General features: G+C 38.2%; 1 protein-coding gene across 2 annotated transcripts in view; it reads right to left on the bottom strand.

The window, feature by feature from the left end:
• The window catches only part of LOC132122227 (proteasome activator complex subunit 4B-like), a 29,224-nt gene that overhangs the window by 3,099 nt on the left and 8,230 nt on the right, over positions 1-17,895 (bottom strand). For both annotated transcript variants that reach the window (XM_059532231.1, XM_059532232.1), the window contains 32 exons: positions 14,971-15,236; positions 14,345-14,531; positions 14,138-14,227; positions 13,980-14,044; positions 13,746-13,896; positions 11,877-11,975; positions 11,721-11,790; positions 11,575-11,642; positions 10,855-11,070; positions 10,576-10,733; positions 10,343-10,438; positions 9,564-9,619; positions 9,363-9,419; positions 9,208-9,263; positions 8,982-9,080; positions 8,833-8,895; positions 7,018-7,113; positions 6,799-6,930; positions 6,486-6,695; positions 5,639-5,775; positions 5,499-5,552; positions 5,268-5,397; positions 4,559-4,640; positions 4,275-4,428; positions 4,117-4,183; positions 3,911-4,036; positions 1,755-1,907; positions 1,559-1,663; positions 1,190-1,281; positions 954-1,085; positions 559-853; positions 278-406 (listed from right to left, as the gene is read on the bottom strand). In XM_059532231.1, the coding sequence (XP_059388214.1) occupies positions 278-406; positions 559-853; positions 954-1,085; positions 1,190-1,281; positions 1,559-1,663; positions 1,755-1,907; positions 3,911-4,036; positions 4,117-4,183; positions 4,275-4,428; positions 4,559-4,640; positions 5,268-5,397; positions 5,499-5,552; positions 5,639-5,775; positions 6,486-6,695; positions 6,799-6,930; positions 7,018-7,113; positions 8,833-8,895; positions 8,982-9,080; positions 9,208-9,263; positions 9,363-9,419; positions 9,564-9,619; positions 10,343-10,438; positions 10,576-10,733; positions 10,855-11,070; positions 11,575-11,642; positions 11,721-11,790; positions 11,877-11,975; positions 13,746-13,896; positions 13,980-14,044; positions 14,138-14,227; positions 14,345-14,531; positions 14,971-15,236 (3,891 nt within the window). The remainder of the gene's footprint in view (positions 1-277; positions 407-558; positions 854-953; positions 1,086-1,189; positions 1,282-1,558; positions 1,664-1,754; positions 1,908-3,910; positions 4,037-4,116; positions 4,184-4,274; positions 4,429-4,558; positions 4,641-5,267; positions 5,398-5,498; positions 5,553-5,638; positions 5,776-6,485; positions 6,696-6,798; positions 6,931-7,017; positions 7,114-8,832; positions 8,896-8,981; positions 9,081-9,207; positions 9,264-9,362; positions 9,420-9,563; positions 9,620-10,342; positions 10,439-10,575; positions 10,734-10,854; positions 11,071-11,574; positions 11,643-11,720; positions 11,791-11,876; positions 11,976-13,745; positions 13,897-13,979; positions 14,045-14,137; positions 14,228-14,344; positions 14,532-14,970; positions 15,237-17,895) is intronic.

Here is a 17,895-nt window from a genome sequence, read left to right as displayed (position 1 = left end):
GGTATGAGAATTGATATCATATCGTGACCAACCGTCTGATTTCCTAGCCTGGTTATACAAAACTCTACTATTTCACTTTGCTTCGTAGACAGAGTCTGGAATGGCATAATTGACAAGCTTTTTCTTTCTCGTGGGGGGGGGGGGCACTTGTCTGAAGTTTAAAATCATTGGTTACCCATAAGCCAATCACATAACGTTTGGTTATGACGTGTGTTATGCGGCTCTTAAACTGTTGTCCTGATATGCGGGGTCGTGTCTAGCGTGTCTGAGGCCTTACCTCATGTAGCACCTTCAGTACCATAGGGATCTGCTCCGGATAGAGGAGACCCTGAGACATGAGGGACAGGCAAGTCTTTGCGTCCCTCTTCAGCTCATCATAGCTGTCGTCGTTTTCTACAGGAGCGATCTACAGATGGAGAGAAACATGCACTGAGTGGAAGTCAGCAATCCACTTAAGAGCACTCCGAACAAATGTATAAAGAATGAGATACAAAGAACATTCGCTAAGATAGAGAGAGCGACAGAGAGAGAGAGAGAGAGAGAGAAAGCATGCACGACCTTAAAGAGCAGGGGCAGCAGCTGTAGTTGCTGAGGTACTGGAGTAGAGAAGGAGCGCCCCGCACTGGCCATCAGCCACTTCAGAACAGTTTTGAGGAGTCTGATGGCCTGGGTCCTCTCGTCCTGCTCCTCCACTCCGTTCTCCTCCACCACGTGGTTCTGGATCTCCTCGTCTCCCTCAATCAGGGGCTTCAGCTGAGACAAGATCCTTTCGGTAAACTCAGCAATGTGTGGTGACTTTGTAGGCTGAGTGTATGGCAGGGTAACGTCGATCATGAAAATGTACGTCAGCACACTGCAAGAGAAGACATGACAAGACAGAAATCATGACAAGAGAGAACTGCTGGTGTATTTTTAGACTACAGAGACCGTTTTGACCCCGACTGCACACATACCTGCCGATGCGCTCTCTTACATTCTTATAAACCTGAGTGAGTTTGGGCTCCAGATATCTCAGCAATCTGTGTAGCAGCTCTGGGACCCTCCACTCCTGCTGTGCCAGACCACCCTGCAGCACGTACAGGTGGCTACAGAGATAGAAAGAAATGATTGATCTCTCAGAAATCAATAATGCGTCCAAATCTGAATGGTTTTCGAATTTCCAATGAAGTAACACACAAAATACACTCACCAGGCATCTACGAACGATCCACCTTCCCCGCTGAGAGGACACTCCATCAGCATCTCGAGAAGCCAGTGGAGCTTTCGTGGATCTCGGCTCTCCTGAAAATATCAATGGTTTCCAACCATTACTGCTGTATTTAGTGACACATGAAGATGAACAAAGGTCTTACAGGTTTGGAACAACATGAGGGTAAGTAATCAATGACTTTTAATTTGGGTATTTTAAATAATTTTATATAATATAATATACACACATTTACTTATTTAAAGTCAATTTATAATGTCTTCATGACTATTTAATGTTATTGCAAGTAGAGATCCAGGCAGTGGATTACGTAGCATATAATTTAACAGAGTAAGGTTCTATAACACATACACATGCAGTTGCCACACAGGTACCCCAGTCAGCATAGGTCTCGACAGTAATATTGGACAGTGCTGTGCGCATCAAAGGAATCAGGAATTTCCATAATGCCTCCACCTGTGTGAAAGAAAGAGGGGCTTCAGACATCAATGTGGTTAAACATCTCAGCGGCGTCCTAATTTTAAGTGTGTCCCTCGTGCCTGCTCACCTTGCTGAAGCTCCAGTGCTTGCTGCCTCTAACCAGTCCTGCAATGATCTCAGCCACACAGCGCTGGGTGCTCTCGTGAGAGTCATTTGCCAGCCGCTCCATATGAGGCTTTAGAACGGGCAGGAAGGCATCACTGTAGTTCCGGAAGAGTCCCTGTGGACGTTGAATGAGAAAGCAAGCCAACTGTATTTTGTAATAAATTCTTGATGGCAGGTGAGCAAGGCAGGTTTATGAGCTGGTTAAAATGTATAGATTATTCAGAGGTAGATGTGGCTGGGAGCACAATTGTATTAACTGCACTCCACTAATCATTTATTGAATACGTCCTTACAATCGGTGCAATCTCTCAGTTTGGGAATTACAGCTGGGGAAACTGCAACAAAACTGCTGGAATCAGTGAACATAAACAGGATGATAATGATCCAACAAATGCTACTTCTTAAAGGTTTTCTTGCTGCTAAGAAGCCAAAAATAGAAGTCAGCAAAATTATGTGGCGATTGAACATATCTTAATGTCCTCTCTGCATTTGTGAGTTATGTATGCAGCCCGGTGCAGAGGACAATGTTAACAAGATGCACAAGAACATCGAAAAATATTTCTACAGATTGCACCAAGGCTATTCAACATGCTTTCAACGATAGCCAAGTATGATGACTTGTGAGAGAGCGAATATAAGCTTATTAAATCTCCATCCTGTTGACTTTTGTCAAAAAATTGTGCAGTTTGTAGAGGGACAGCATTAGTTCTAACTAGATGTGTGTGATATTGAAAAAAATAATAATATCTAGGTATATAATATCTGGGATTATATTTATAACGATAATTAGACAATATTTTGCTGAGTGTGTTATTGTGCTGGTTAGGACTGCCGTGGACAAGTATATTGAGTTTTTGATATTCTTCATATTCAATGTAGTGGTCAGGCAGAAATTAATCTTTACCAAAAAGTTTAAACAGATTTTTACATTTACAAAGCCATTTTTTCTAAAAGTGTCCATTATCTTTCGAGGCAAATTCTTACATTTAATCAGTAAATTAGAATAATAAGACATGTGGGCTGTTACCAAGCAAAATTAAATCAGTATCATCAATTTATCTTTGCAGTGCAGAGGAAATGCAGAAGCTGCATCCTGAAGTGGCATTTAGATGAATGCATTTAACCTGCGATTACAAAATGCATAAATAATGTTTTTATATATTAATCATAAAACGCTGAATAGATACTTTAATTGTGAAATTTAAACCAACAGCAGCAAGTCACTGTTAATAAGTGAGTCATTACGATTGAACCAAATCATTCAAGAATGAAACACTGTCATGTTCCTCAGAGATACAAAACAGCATTGTGGCTGTGTTTGGAATTATTTTGCTGTCGAAATAATTCTTGTTTATTGAACTGTTGAACTGAAAAATAAATCTATATCACATTTGTAATCATGGTCACTTTTGGAGAAAAAAACTGCACTCTGTATAAAATTAACTAAATAAAGTGGTATAAATATATACATTTTCTCCACCCATGTATTGAATTTGTCATAATTCTAAATGTATTTTAATAGACTGAATCATGCAGTGAAAGAACACACTCTAAATGTGCACCCACATTTGTCTATTCATCATTAGTCCTCTTCATTAGACTTCATCATGTAATGTATGAGTGCACTCTGTAGGTGTGTGTTTTGTTTGTTTTTTGTAAAATACTCGATAATGTCAAATCGCACATCCTTAAAACAACAATTATGATATAATCACGACGATATATCACACACCCCTAGTTCTAACCACTTATACTCTCCTGTTCAAAAGTTTAGGTCCAATCAGATTTTTTTTTTTTATTACATATTTAAAAATGTCAGCAAATGAATAAATGACTAATTGTAAACTATATTAAAATACATTTTAAAAATTTATTTTAAATTTTATTTCTTTTTACATAACATTACCATTTGCATTTTTTATTAAATAAATGCAGTCAAAATTAAGACAAAAAAAAAAATCTTACTAAACACAAAACCTTTCAATGATGATATTAAAGACCATATTGTCATATTAATTAGTAAATTTAATTTCCATTTTGTTGATTTCATTTCTAATCTACTGCCAACCTGTATTTTTGTCTCCTCTACCATGATTATTGTCTTATAAATGCACGTACCTTGAAAAGACAGAAGCGACGAGGATTGAACTTGTCTTTGCCCTTTCGGTCCTCAAGAGACAGGAACTCAATAAGCTGTTCGATGAACATGGGGTCTGTGAAATGGTCACAGATGATGCGCTCCCTCTGTATGGAAATCACGTTTAGTATACACAAAGTCAAGTTTGGCAGTAAAACAAAGTCTAGCACACTCGGTCCATGTATACCTCATTCATGTTCTCAGCGGAAAGATCCTCGGGCTGCTCTGCTGCTGGGGCATATACCATCAACTTCCTATAAACAGAGAAGTGCAGAGACTGAGAAGATAGCTAAAAGCAGAGATTTGGAGTGAATCATACAGTGATCAGAGGCTGAGACTGTTTACTTTGGCCAGCAGTAGTAGCCCCAGTGTGTCTTCTCTATGAAACAGAAATGGTCCCAGTCCTGCTGGGTGCTCGGCAGGCTGTCACCGTGGTACTGCAGCCAGTCATTCCCCGGCCTGTCTCCTGCCACCAGCCCCTCAGGCTCCGTTACCCCACCTGCAAGGCACCACATGTGTAATTATCTCCTTCCACAGATACTGAGATCTTACAGATGGACCAACAGATGGAGCTCCTCATTTAATTGTATTATTTATTTGTTTGTAGTTGTACACTGTTGTTTACTCACTTATATCACAGGGACTAACAGGGATTTTCTTGCGCTGTCTCTTCAGCTGTTTCAGTATGCCTGCCATAGCGGCGATCGCCATCTATATCAGCAATTATTGGAAGCAAAACAATAATATACACAATGTTTTTTAACAGACTAAGTGCACATTTACTACTGTTGAATTAAAAGTGACGGTGAAGACTTAAAATTTCATTTATAAATTTCTATTATAAATGCTGTTCTTTTGAATATTCTATTCATCAAAGAATGCTGAAAACACACTTTACGCAATTTTCTACATTGACAATAAATGTTTTTTGAGCACCAAATTAGCATTCTAAATTTCTAACGGTTAATGTGACACTGAAGGCTAAAAATTAATGTGGAAAATTTAGCTCTGCCATTAGAAAAATACATTTTGCATTGCATTTTAAAATAGATCAAAATTTAAATAGAACAAAACGTCAAAAAAGTAATAATTACTTCATAATATATTGCACAATAATACTGCTTTTCAATATTTTTATCACATAAATGCTGCCTTTGGGAGTATAACCTCTTTTAAAATGTAAAAAAAAAGATTTTAGACCTAAATCTAATCCTAATCCAAATTTAACACATCTAAACAGATTCTTCTAGGTAAGTGTACTGGAGCAGGCTGGTGCTAAACCCCAGCAAACCCTGATACAGATTTATGCAAAGCTGACAAAAACAGCATTCTGCGAACCTTGCGAACAATAAGTGCATCATGGTTGAGGCTCTGCACAAAGAAGAGCACTGCTGGGGCCGGGAGGGGATAGTCATCTCTTAGCAGTAGAGACAGGAAGCCAATAGCAATGTGCTCAAACTTCCAAGGCCTGATGACACACAATAACATATTCATAAATTAAGTGATACTTTTATGTGTCCAGTTTTATAGAAACAATGTAGCACTTTTAAACATCTGTTTGATACTTACATGTCCCTGTCATCTAGACATTCCAACAGGTCTCTGACCAGCTTTTCATATTTCCTACAAGAGGAATTACAGCAAAGATTTTTCTAAGCCATGTTATAGGAGTATTAAACGTTGTGATTGTGTATATGTGTAACACTTACTGAACTGCCTCCTGATTTGTGTCTTGTTGAAGCTTCAGCCCCTGTTCCAGCTCCTGTTCTGTGGGAGTGCCAATGTGTGGCGTTGGCTGCCTTGAATCAGTGATGTGCTGGCCCAGCAAAACTGCACTCTCAGGGACCTACAGATTCATTCAGTGAAACACGAGTCTTTCAGCACAAGGTAGATGCTATTTTCCACCCAATGGTATGTTTACAAGAAAATGATATGCTAAAAACAAAAATGTTTCCTTTGTTTTGAAAACATTTCTATTCAATTGTCTTTTACGTGGATCCATGATAACGATGAGAAACGCTGTATTATGCATGCCAGGCAACTAGTTGGCGATGTCACTTTGTAAAGAAACACATTATATGCATGTCCTGTTTTCTCAAATTCATGTTTTTGTAATTTACACAGAGATGACATAACGTTTGAAAAAATTGCACTTTTCAAAACCACCCAAAACGCAGCTGTCATGTAAATAAATGGCCAAAACTTTTCAGTTTTTATTTGAAAATGGTGGCATGTAAAGGCCCATTAAAAGTGCGGCCACAAAAGCGAAATTTATGAAACAATTTAACGATATATGAAGTTCAGCTTGCAGAAAAATCACTTTTAAATCAAGCAGCTTTCTACTGGATAACACACCAAATCCATTGAACAATTTGAATCTGTGGGCAAATCTTTATGACAAATTCCAGAATATCTGGATTCCTATTAAAATTACTGGATTTCTCTTGTGAATAGTCACCAAAAAATTAATGTATCTGCACTTTAACAGTCTGAACGACACACCACATTAAGCTAAAGTTAATGTACAAAATGTATAAAACAGGTGATGCTGCTCACAGTGAAATCAATGCCGATGGTCTCGTACTTCCGGTGGACTTTGTCTGCGAGGTCATCGAACAGTCTGACAATGGAGGGCTTCTCTAGAGACATCGCTGAGCTGAAGCCAGAGCGCACTATGGCCGGCCATGTCTGAGCAATGCAATCCCATTCATGTAGGTTAGCAAGGCACACTCCACCATGGTTCCCAAGCAAGCAGTAGAGCGCACCCTAAAGCAAAATATGATCAAAACAATGGTATTAAATCATTAAATTAAAGACAAATACAGCATTACACTAATGACAAAAAAAGTGAAAACTTTAGACTATAGACCTTGAACTGTTGCTGGGTGATATCAGTTCGTGTGGGCTCCAGTAGCTCCAGGACACGTGGAGTAATGTCTCGGCAGCAGAAGTTATAGGTCCCCAAAGCTGTGAACAACACCTTTTGGGCCTTGCTGCGGACCTGAGGGTCCAAAAATGGGTAATTAGGAGAACATTTATAATAAAGGGGACTCCTTTTTTTTTACATTTGGTGAATGTGGAATCAGACCTGGCTGTAGGTGCTGGTGGAAAGACGCAAAAGGTCCTTCAACAGGTCCTGATGGACAGTCTTATATTCACAGCCCTCGACCAGCAGCTTTCGCAACTGAACATGGAAAGAGAAAAAATTTAACTTCCTATATGGGGTGTTTAAATATACTTGGTATTGACAATCTCATATTGAAATAAATTAAATACCAATATCATGTTAAAACTATACATATGATTATATTTAATAGTATATAATCCAGCACCAGTAACTATCTGGTTAACACTGTAAAATTATAGGTGGGAAACTGCCTTTTGTTGGTTGCCACACGTAATAAACTGTACTACTGTTATTTTTTTTTTATATGTTGGTTTGGATCAGTCATCTCTTCAACACTTACAGTTAGTCCAAAATGCAGCAGCTCTGCTTCTAACTGGGACTAAAAAGTATGAGAACATTACCCCAGTCTTAGGCCCAATCCCAATTCTACCCCTTAGCCCTTCCACTTTCCCCTACCCCTCCGTTTCGCGCGTTCACGTGAAGGGGTAGAGGTGTCTCGATTCTCTTTTGGTTGGAGGGGTAGGGGTAAGAGGAAGAGGCCAGATAGCCCTTCAAACAAAGATTTTTCGGGACCACACTTCAAACAAGGGGTATGAATTATGTCGGCAACATGTTACTCAAAGAAATGTTTGCAAAACCTTGTTAATATTTGCTTATGTCATATCATTACAGACTGCATGATAGTGCCACAGCATATGTCTGATCAGGGCGACAACTGCCGTAGACATTGATGGGGGCTAATCCCCCCAATAATTAGAAATCTCAACCATTTTCTCAAATATTGCCTATTCGAGAGAGAGAGAGAGAGAGAGAGAGAGAGAGATAGAGAGAAAGAGAAATGAAAGTTGTGTGTATTCGCGTCTGTGTGTTTATCTTTTTAGAGCGAGTTTACTTTAAAACAGCGATTGTATCCTCTCGTCGCTGGAAAATATAATGTAGTGATTCAGTATGTAAACTGTATGGGGAACTGTAAGGGGAAGGGGTATAAAATAGAATTGGGATTGGGCCTTAGCTTCACTACATTGGCTTCCTGTCCGCTTCAGGACTGATTTCAAGATTTATTGTTTGTTTTTAAGATTTTAAATGGGTTGGCGCCTGCTTATTTATCAGAGCTTTTAAAAGTCCACATTCCTGTTAAAACACTTGATGTCGTCCAATCAGGTGCTCCTCGATGTCCCGAGAGCCAGGTTAAAAAAACAAAGGTGACCAAGCTTTTTCAGTGGTGGCACCTAATTTGTGGAATAGTTTACCTGTACACATAAAAACTACTCAGACTGTTGAAATTTTTAAGTCGTTACTTAAGACACACCTGTTTTCCTTTGCTTTTATTTCGAGCTGATCTGAGACATTGTGATGTTTTTACTGTATTTGTCTTGTTTATGTGTGAGTTCTTCCTCACATTGTTAAGCACTTTGGTCAACCAAGGATGTTTTTAAATGTACTATATAAATAAAATTGAACTGAACTTAACTACCCATACCCTAAAAAAGCTATCCAGCCATTGTGTGAGTTTTTTTGGATTGCTTAAAAAAAACACCCCAACAGTAAGTCAGCAGTACGTTTTTTTAATATGCTTTGTACTTTTGGTTAAATATTTCCCTCTGCCTTTATGATTAAAAAATAATCATATTTAGTGTGACTCTTTGGCCAAACAACAGAATACACAAAAATGTATTGACTGATGGCGTCATTTATTTTTTCAAACGTTCTATAGATATCATGACGATATTGTGACAGCTCAAATGACTATGCCAGGTTATTAGCATTGGCTCCTACCTCATGCTGAAGAAGAACTCTGTCAATCAGAAGAGCTCTGATGTGCTGTTTCTTCCCATGAAGCTGGAAAGAATAAGGAGATTCATAAGACAATAATAATACATTTCAAATAAATGGCACAGGAGATTTTTTTAGGCCCAACTACACACCCTGTTCTCAATTGACTTCTTCACCAAGGTGAAACTCTTCCAACGAGAGTCAAACTCATTTTTGTGGGAACCTCTGAAGTGCATCAAGTCAGAGATGATCTGAGGGAGACAAAAAACATGATAAATCACAAAATGTTTATGCCTAATAATTGCTTTATGATCCAATACAAACTTAAATGAACAACAGTTAATTCATTTTGCACGAATATCTACTGTGCACACATACCTTGATAATGGCAAAAAGGGATTTGGTGTCATCCTCTGAGTGTTCCAGAATGTAATCTAAAAAAGAATTAGAAGATGCTTGTCTTAAGAATTGTGGGTAATGTAGATTAAAGACATTTTGTGTGCTGGAAGGTGTTTTAAATGAGGATCACTTACGAAGCAACTGTCTCATAACTTCACAGATGGCCTCACGGTAGTTCTCTCTGGACTCATCTGGAAAAAAACAGCAATGACTTACTGAGAAGCTGATATCCTATTCTATCATCGTGATGCACAACAAGTTATTCTAACTGCACATTCATCACAACAGGTTTCATTAGCAGAGTTTTAATGTGAACTTCCCCAGTTTTTGCTTACCGTAGTCAACACCAATGTACAGCTTTGTTTCCTCCAAACTAACCAAGCTGGGTACACTGCATAAAGGAGAATGTAAAAAAAATAACGCAAAACTTTAAGATTTTTAACATAATTAAAAAAAAATCCATGGCTTTTTACAGCCATTTAGCAGTCTTTTTCCTTTTTATTAAGAATGTTGACAACAGTTGTTCTGTTTTTGTTTTGTTAACCTGTCAATGATGTAAATGTATTTCGTATATATCCCTATTTATTCCTTTTTTGTAAGGCTATAGTTTTATTCTGTTTTCTCCATTCACAGAAGTGCTGCAGGTACATGTGATCTGATGAATCCATCTTACATTATCCTTGGATAAACTCTAATGCTGGTGCATTGCCACTGCGGCTTAATGATGAGTTCACAGCTAAGAAGCCTTTCACTCGTTGGATGCGTCAGCTTCACATCTGCATACGCCATACTACTTGAATTCGTGATTGGTTAATAGCAAATTTCAAATATTAAAATGGAACAATAAAAACAATTTTATTAACCGGTTAATGGCCGTTTCAAATTTTCGAATCTGTTTGGAAATATAAAATTTGATTTAATTTTTGTTTTTGGTTCTGTTCCTGTTAAAATTTCATTCATTTACGGTTTTCATTTTGGGTTCCTTGAACCGGTTAAGAGTCCCAATTTATCCTTTTAGAAGTGAAATACAATTTAATCAGCGCTGTGTGACCGTTCACATATCCGCTGCTTAGAGCAAACTTTGCTCTATATCAAAGTGAGTTTTAGGACTTACAGGCCGGTGACTGTGGGTCCATCAAGAGGGGGGAGCATGCTGCCAGCACCCAGCAGACAGTGCTGGACTATACACAGGCTCTGAAGAACATCATCTCTGTTTAAAGTTCAGAAACGTGTCAGCATTAGCAAAAGCTATTTAAGCAAATATTCAAGATTTTTAAAACCAATACAGAATGATTTTTTTTTGTTTTGTCTTCACCATTATTACAGATTGCACTTTTGACATCTGACCTGCTCATTTCCTGCTCTCCCTGTGCATATTTCTGCAGACGCTGGAGCTCTGGCTGCAGCAGCAGGTCCAGAGCATAGAAAACGAATGCTGTTTCCTCTGCGCTGGGAACATGCCACTGGATCTCCAGGTTCCAAAGGTCCCCTGGACGACCCCAGTCCTGTTTAAAGAACATGAGGGGAGGAAGTGAGAACTCATGGGCTCAACAATTATCTAATACACTGCTCTGTTCTCTCCACTGGTAATATGTCCTTCACATGGTCCAGACAAAATCCCAGTACCTTAATAGGCAAGTACTCTTGCAGAGGTTTTTTGAAGCCGCCGGGCACACTGCAGTAGTCTGTGGGGTAAGTGAGTGTTGTGGAACGCAGGATATGGTGCAGGAGGTTGCAGGCCAGAGTGTAGCCCTGCTTACAGCGCAAACGCAGGGTCAGCTGCAGAGTCTGCACCAGCTGTGTGCGGTACGGGAGGAGCTTTTCTCCATCCACACGAGTCACCTGAAGTGATGTGAGATACACAACAATTGTTGTCTAGTGTCTAAACAGATGTAAGGTGATTGATGTGAGAAACTCTTCATAAGCAGCGACTCCATTACTTTCCCTAATGAAAGTGCATGTCATACAAACTTAATAATTTAACCTAGTTAAAGGAATAGACCACCGAAATTCTGTCATCATTTACACACACTTAAGTTGCTTCAGAATTGTATGACTTTACTTAATTCTGTGGAACATAAATTATATTTTAAAGAATGTTGGTAACCAGTTTTGATTCTCACTGACTATTATTATATGAAGAAAAAAATAAATGGAAACTGAAACTGCTTGACTACTAACAGCATATCGTCTTTTATGTTGTATAGAAAAAATAAAGTCAAAAAGGTTTTAAAGCACCATTAGGAGGTGAGTAAATCTTTAGGCAGCTATCGTGATTTTGTAATACATTTTAAGCTCTTCTGCACATAATCTTTCATGTGCAGTTTAATTTAGTGTTATTTTGACCTCAGACAGCAGCTGAAGGTTCCAGAGCAGTTCTTTATCCAGTTCTTCCTCATTTGAAACATCTTCATCTGGAACACACCAAAGCACAATTAGGATGATGAAACAGACTCAAGAGAACAAACTGTAATTTATGTTCTTGTACGTACTGGCAGTTAGATGAGTAATGGCATTACAGCAGTGTGGTACAAACAGCCTGAGAGACTCAGCCGGGTGACACTGAAACAAAGCAGAGGACAGCTGAATCAAAGTAGCCCGACAGCTGTGTGTGTGTCAGCACAAGTTGGGCAAAGGGAAAGTATTACCTTGGCAGCTGCTCTGCACATGTCTGCCACCATCCTGCCTGCGACACGAGTCTCAAAGATGTTGGTGGTGGCAAAGTTGAAGACTTTCTCAAGAGCAACCTATTGACAGACAACAGCTTTTAACTCGTGATTGTATATGGGAAAATACACTGTTCAAAAGTTTGAATAATTGTTTTTTTTATACATGTTTTGAAATAAATCTTATGTCAACCAAGTCTGCATATATTTAATCAAAAGTTCTTTCATATTTTTAAGGAAATTGAGATCCATTTTTTCATTCAGGATTCTTTTGTAACAATAGAAATATGTAACTTTTGGTCAATTTAATGCATCCTTGCTGAAAAACCCCAAACTTTTATCAGTAGCGTATATGGGTGCCACAAATAATATATTACGCCACATGCATAATTATTAGGCACATTTATATTCTGTATATTTTTTTCCAAGCACATTTTACCAATTCCAAACCACATCAATCTTAATAAATACTATTATTTTTGTATTTAATCATTTATAAGTAATATATATATTTTTGTCCATGAAGTCTGGAAATGAAAAACTCCTTATATTCAGGTGTGCAGAATTATTAGGCATGTTTTCTCTTACAGATAAAATAAGCCAAAAAAGAGGTTTACCTCTGACTGAAAAGTCAAAAATGATTAAATCCCCATGAGAAATATTCAGAACTAATGCAATACAGAAATTGCTAAGTTAAGACATGACCACTGGACAGCAAAATGCTCACTGGGTCAGCCAGGTCAGAAAAACCGAATTGAGAAGAAACTGCGAGAAAAAAAGTTAAGTGCAAAAGATTTAAGAATGAATGTGAAGAATTAGATGTAAAACCACCAGAAACCATTTAGTCTCCAGCGCCACCATTTTCCAGAACTGTAACCTACCAAAAGTCTCCAGAATTACAAGGTGTCAGGTTCTCAGAGACTTGGGTACAAAATCCTAAAAAAAAACTTTTTTAATTTTTTTTTTATGGAAAAGATTAATTGAGAGGGACTCTTGGAGGACCAGCACCACATCCTCTTGTACCACTGTTTGAAGACTTTATCTTCCAGAATCAGGCAGGAAGTTTAAGGAGCTAATTTTTAGTCAATTCTGCAAGACTTTTCAGGACAGGAGATGGAATAAAAATGAGCTCCTAAACCTTACTGCCAGAATTAATGTGAATGTATATGTACATAATGTACATAATTAAAAAAAACTAATCGCTGTGCTCGCTGACTTTACACAAATGCAACCACACAGTGCAACGTCCTATAAAATTTGGCTGATTAATCAATCAAAACAACTGGTGAATCAGTCTATAAAGAGTCACTGATCTGACTCATGGGATGATTCATTCACGCAACTCACTTATTTACTAAATCAGATTAGATTACTCACTGAGCTGCAGATTAAAATAAGACAAGAATGTTAAAAACGCAACAGCAGAGTTTGAGACTGCTGTTGTAATAAATGCAATTCAAAAATGTCTGTCTAAAACTGCATTATATATATGCATTATATATTCATAAAAAGATGCCATTTAAACAAGTATTTAAAATATACTGTCTTTATGTTGTTTCTACATTAATTTGATTAACTGTGAAATTATTACATTAAAAAATATATTAAAAACGTACAAAAACATTTCTTTTTTTATTGCGATTAATCACAGAAAAAATGTGTGATTAATCTAGTTAAAGTTTTTAATCGATTGACAGCACTAATATATATTTATATATATATAGTGTGTGAGTGTAAGGTTAACAAAATCTAATTACTAAGAGGAAAAGAAAACAGATCTGAGATCTTTTCATTAAAGAAAATGTTTAAAATAGTTGAAATAGTTAAAATCCTATTAAATGTAATAAAAACCTTGAATATCTCCATGGAGCACTGTGTCAGAATGGTGCTGAAGGTGGATGAAAGGCCCAGCTCCACCAGACTCTCTAAATGAGTCATTTTCTCTGTCTCCGTCTCCTCGCGTGTCTGCTCCAGAGTGCTGCTGTCAATCAATGCAAAACACCTACAGACACACAAAATAGGGCATAAGCCACAACAATAGTGTATTATACTTCTTCCAGACACACATCTCACTAAATGACTCACCTGTCCATAAACTGCAGAACAAAGTCTTCAAACTCAGCAGAAGCCGAACACAACTCTCTCTCCATCTACAACAAATAAAAGATTTTGACAGAATACAGACAGAATAATTATGTAAAATCTCTGCAGTGGGTCTTTTACATAAGATTTCAAAGCTCTACCTCCGTCAAGTCATTCTTCTCATGGAGGGCTGATGAACAGTCCACCAAAGGCACTAAAGTAGTAAAAGTAGCAATGAACTGGAACGTGATCTAAAAACAAAATATGTGAACATTATTTTAAGTCAACTGGGAATAAAATCACAGTCGGGAGAGCAATAACAAGGAATCTTTATTTAATTGTCAATGTTTGTGTCACAGTTTACCCACCATGCATTTGCTAAAGTCATTAGGATCAACACCAGGCAGTGCTCTCATTAGCAGGGGCAGGACATGCGCGGGGCCTTCGGGATAATGTCGGCCCCCACTGAGAAGACTGCGGGCCATGCCAATCATGCAGCTGAGAGTGGCAGTAAGCTGGTGCGGCTCCGTCAGCGTCTCCATAGCAGGATACGTCCTGCAAGGGGCAGCAAATTCACACATATGCTTTTAGTTGGTTCCTCCTTTGGGAAAAATCCAGCGCTTGCTTTACATTGCTTACAAAGCCTATTTACAAAGATTAAATTTGTAGATCCTGACAGTGAATAAAAGAAGCCACTATACAGGTTATGATACAGCTTTAAGCTTTAAATCATGATTCTACATGGCAACTCATCTTCAATAACTGCTTAAATACTACAAAATTAACCACATTTGATAAGCTATACATCATCATATACTAACAAATTTATCAGAATAGATAATAAGCAAAAGACTGTGGGGGTGAATTCACTTTTGCTGGTTTAGCTCTGAAGTCATCGTAAACTTTTGACGTAAATTAGGTGGATTAGTCAATGCCATATGCCTGTTATTAGTGCCTACAGGACTGACCATCTCCAGCAGTTTCACACACTCACTTCTCCAGCACAGGTGGGATGACCAGCTCTGGTCTCATCAGGGCCAGGTTCTGCAAGGCCTGAGCTGCATCCATGCTGCCTGTCTTGCTGAACATGGCCATCAGTACCGGCTGCTTCATGCTCTCCACAAAGTCTGTCACATCCTGGTCTGTGAGTTTATGACTGGCGGGAACAGGGGTGACCCAGCAGGGTTTCTTATAGCGCTCCCGATGAAGCCGCCGAACCACACTGGCAGGCAGACGCTGTAGAAGCTTCATCAGCTTCATCTGGAGAAGTAAATAAGATACAGACGGCAGCAACATTAAGATATTACTGACGCAGATGGCCAAGACTAATTCATTTGAGTTTGGAAATCATTAATCCAGTACAAAATGAAGCTAAAGTTTCATTCTATGGTTTCTGTAGTACTTCCCATAGTAGTGATCCGCCTTTTTTTTTTTTTTTTTTATCTAAAAATGCCAGCAGCATCCCATTGTCTTCTCTTGACTCTTGCAGATGAAACAAGCATTTTGCATGTTTTTTTTGTTTTGTTTGTTTTTTCAATTAAACTTTAGGATTCCCAATCTATAGAGAATGACCACTTCTTTCAGTTCTGGTTAGACAAAGTTTGCATCTTCTTTCAATAAAGTTGTGCAACTCACACATGGAACAGCCTTCAGAACAATAAACTGTAGGGTTTCCGGATAAATTAAGATTATTCTTTTGCCATTTAAAAACCAAAACTGGGCTTTGTGAAGTCAAGTATTTAATATTTGAAAAAGCTATTAAACATTGCAATGGGCTTTTCTAACTTCTTCAAATGTCATAACTCTTTTCTTAAGAACTCTTTTTCTAAATAAACGGTACCAAATTAAAATGCTTGCTAGAATGCTAGAATGACCTCAAAATGACAGTTTTTCTTTTAGTAGACATGGGACTTTGCTCCGCTTCTTTAGTTACTTCAAAAAGTAATAATCATTTTAAAAAACTGCCATGCATTATAGTTAAAACATTAATATAATTAACATCTACCCTATTTCATGCACACAATGCAGGCTACAACAGTGTGGTCATGCTTCACTGTGACCAAAAATGATTCTAAAGTACAACCCGAATTCCGGAAAAGTTGGGACATTTTTTAAATTTTAATAAAATGAAAACTAAAAGACTTTCAAATCACATGAGCCAATATTTTATTCACAATAGAACATAGATAACATAGCAAATGTTTAAACTGAGAAAGTTTACAATTTTATGCACAAAATGAGCTCATTTCTATTTTGATTTCTGCTACAGGTCTCAAAATAGTTGGGACGGGGCGTGTTTACCATGGTGTAGCATCTCCTTTTCTTTTCAAAACAGTTTGAAGACGTCTGGGCATTGAGGCTATGAGTTGCTGGAGTTTTGCTGTTGGAATTTGGTCCCATTCTTGCCTTATATAGATTTCCAGCTGCTGAAGAGTTTGTGGTCGTCTTTGACGTATTTTTCGTTTAATGATGCGCCAAATGTTCTCTATAGGTGAAAGATCTGGACTGCAGGCAGGCCAGGTTAGCACCCGGACTCTTCTACGACGAAGCCATGCTGTTGTTATAGCTGCAGTATGTGGTTTTGCATTGTCCTGCTGAAATAAACAAGGCCTTCCCTGAAATAGACGTTGTTTGTAGGGAAGCATATGTTGCTCTAAACCTTTATATACCTTTCAGCATTCACAGAGCCTTCCAAAACATGCAAGCTGCCCATACCGTATGCACTTATGCACCCCCATACCATCAGAGATGCTGGCTTTTGAACTGAACGCTGATAACATGCTGGAAGGTCTCCCTCCTATTTAGCCCGGAGGACACGGCGTCCGTGATTTCCAACAAGAATGTCAAATTTGGACTCGTCTGACCATAAAACACTATTCCACTTTGAAATAGTCCATTTTAAATGAGCCTTGGCCCACAGGACACGGCGGCGCTTCTGGACCATGTTCACATATGGCTTCCTTTTTGCATGATAGAGCTTTAGTTGGCATCTGCTGACGGCACGGCGGATTGTGTTTACCGACAGTGGTTTCTGAAAGTACTCCTGGGCCCATTTAGTAATGTCATTGACACAATCATGCCGATGAGTGATGCAGTGTCGTCTGAGAGCCCGAAGACCACGGGCATCCAATAAAGGTCTCTGGCCTTGTCCCTTACGCACAGAGATTTCTCCAGTTTCTCTGAATCTTTTGATGATGTTATGCACTGTAGATGATGAGATTTGCAAAGCCCTTGCAATTTGACGTTGAGGAACATTGTTTTTAAAGTTTTCCACAATTTTTTTACGCAGTCTTTCACAGATTGGAGAGCCTCTGCCCATCTTTACTTCTGAGAGACTCTGCTTCTCTAAGACAAAGCTTTTATAGCTAATCATGTTACAGACCTGATATCAATTAACTTAATCACTAGATGTTCTCCCAGCTGAATCTTTTCAAAACTGCTTGCTTTTTTAGCCATTTGTTGCCCCCGTGCCAACTTTTTTGAGACCTGTAGCAGGCATTAAATTTTAAATGAGCTAATTAAGTGGATAAAAGTGTAAAATTTCTCAGTTTAAACATTTGCTACGTTATCTATGTTCTATTGTGAATAAAATGTTGGCTCATGTGATTTGAAATTCCTTTAGTTTTCATTTTATTAAAATTTAAAAAAACGTCCCAACTTTTCCGGAATTCGGGTTGTAGCAATATGCAAAAACTGAGCTGGCTGAGATATTGAGAGGTTGCTTGTTGCTGAAGAACTTTAATAAGACTGGTTTAAATGATCACCTAACTAACACCCTAAACATTATACCAAGTTCCATTAATCATATGTATTATTCAAACTTTATTTTCTGTTCCAGTCTTCACTAGTGATTCTGTAAAAATGTAATTTAGGTGCATCACCACATTTGAATGGTAAAGTAGCACAAAGGAATAAAGAC

The sequence above is a fragment of the Carassius carassius genome, chromosome 40 (assembly GCF_963082965.1).
Source record: "Carassius carassius chromosome 40, fCarCar2.1, whole genome shotgun sequence".
NCBI lineage: Eukaryota > Metazoa > Chordata > Actinopteri > Cypriniformes > Cyprinidae > Carassius > Carassius carassius.
Note: the sequence above shows the minus strand (reverse complement) of the source record. Positions and strands in the feature narration are given on the sequence as shown.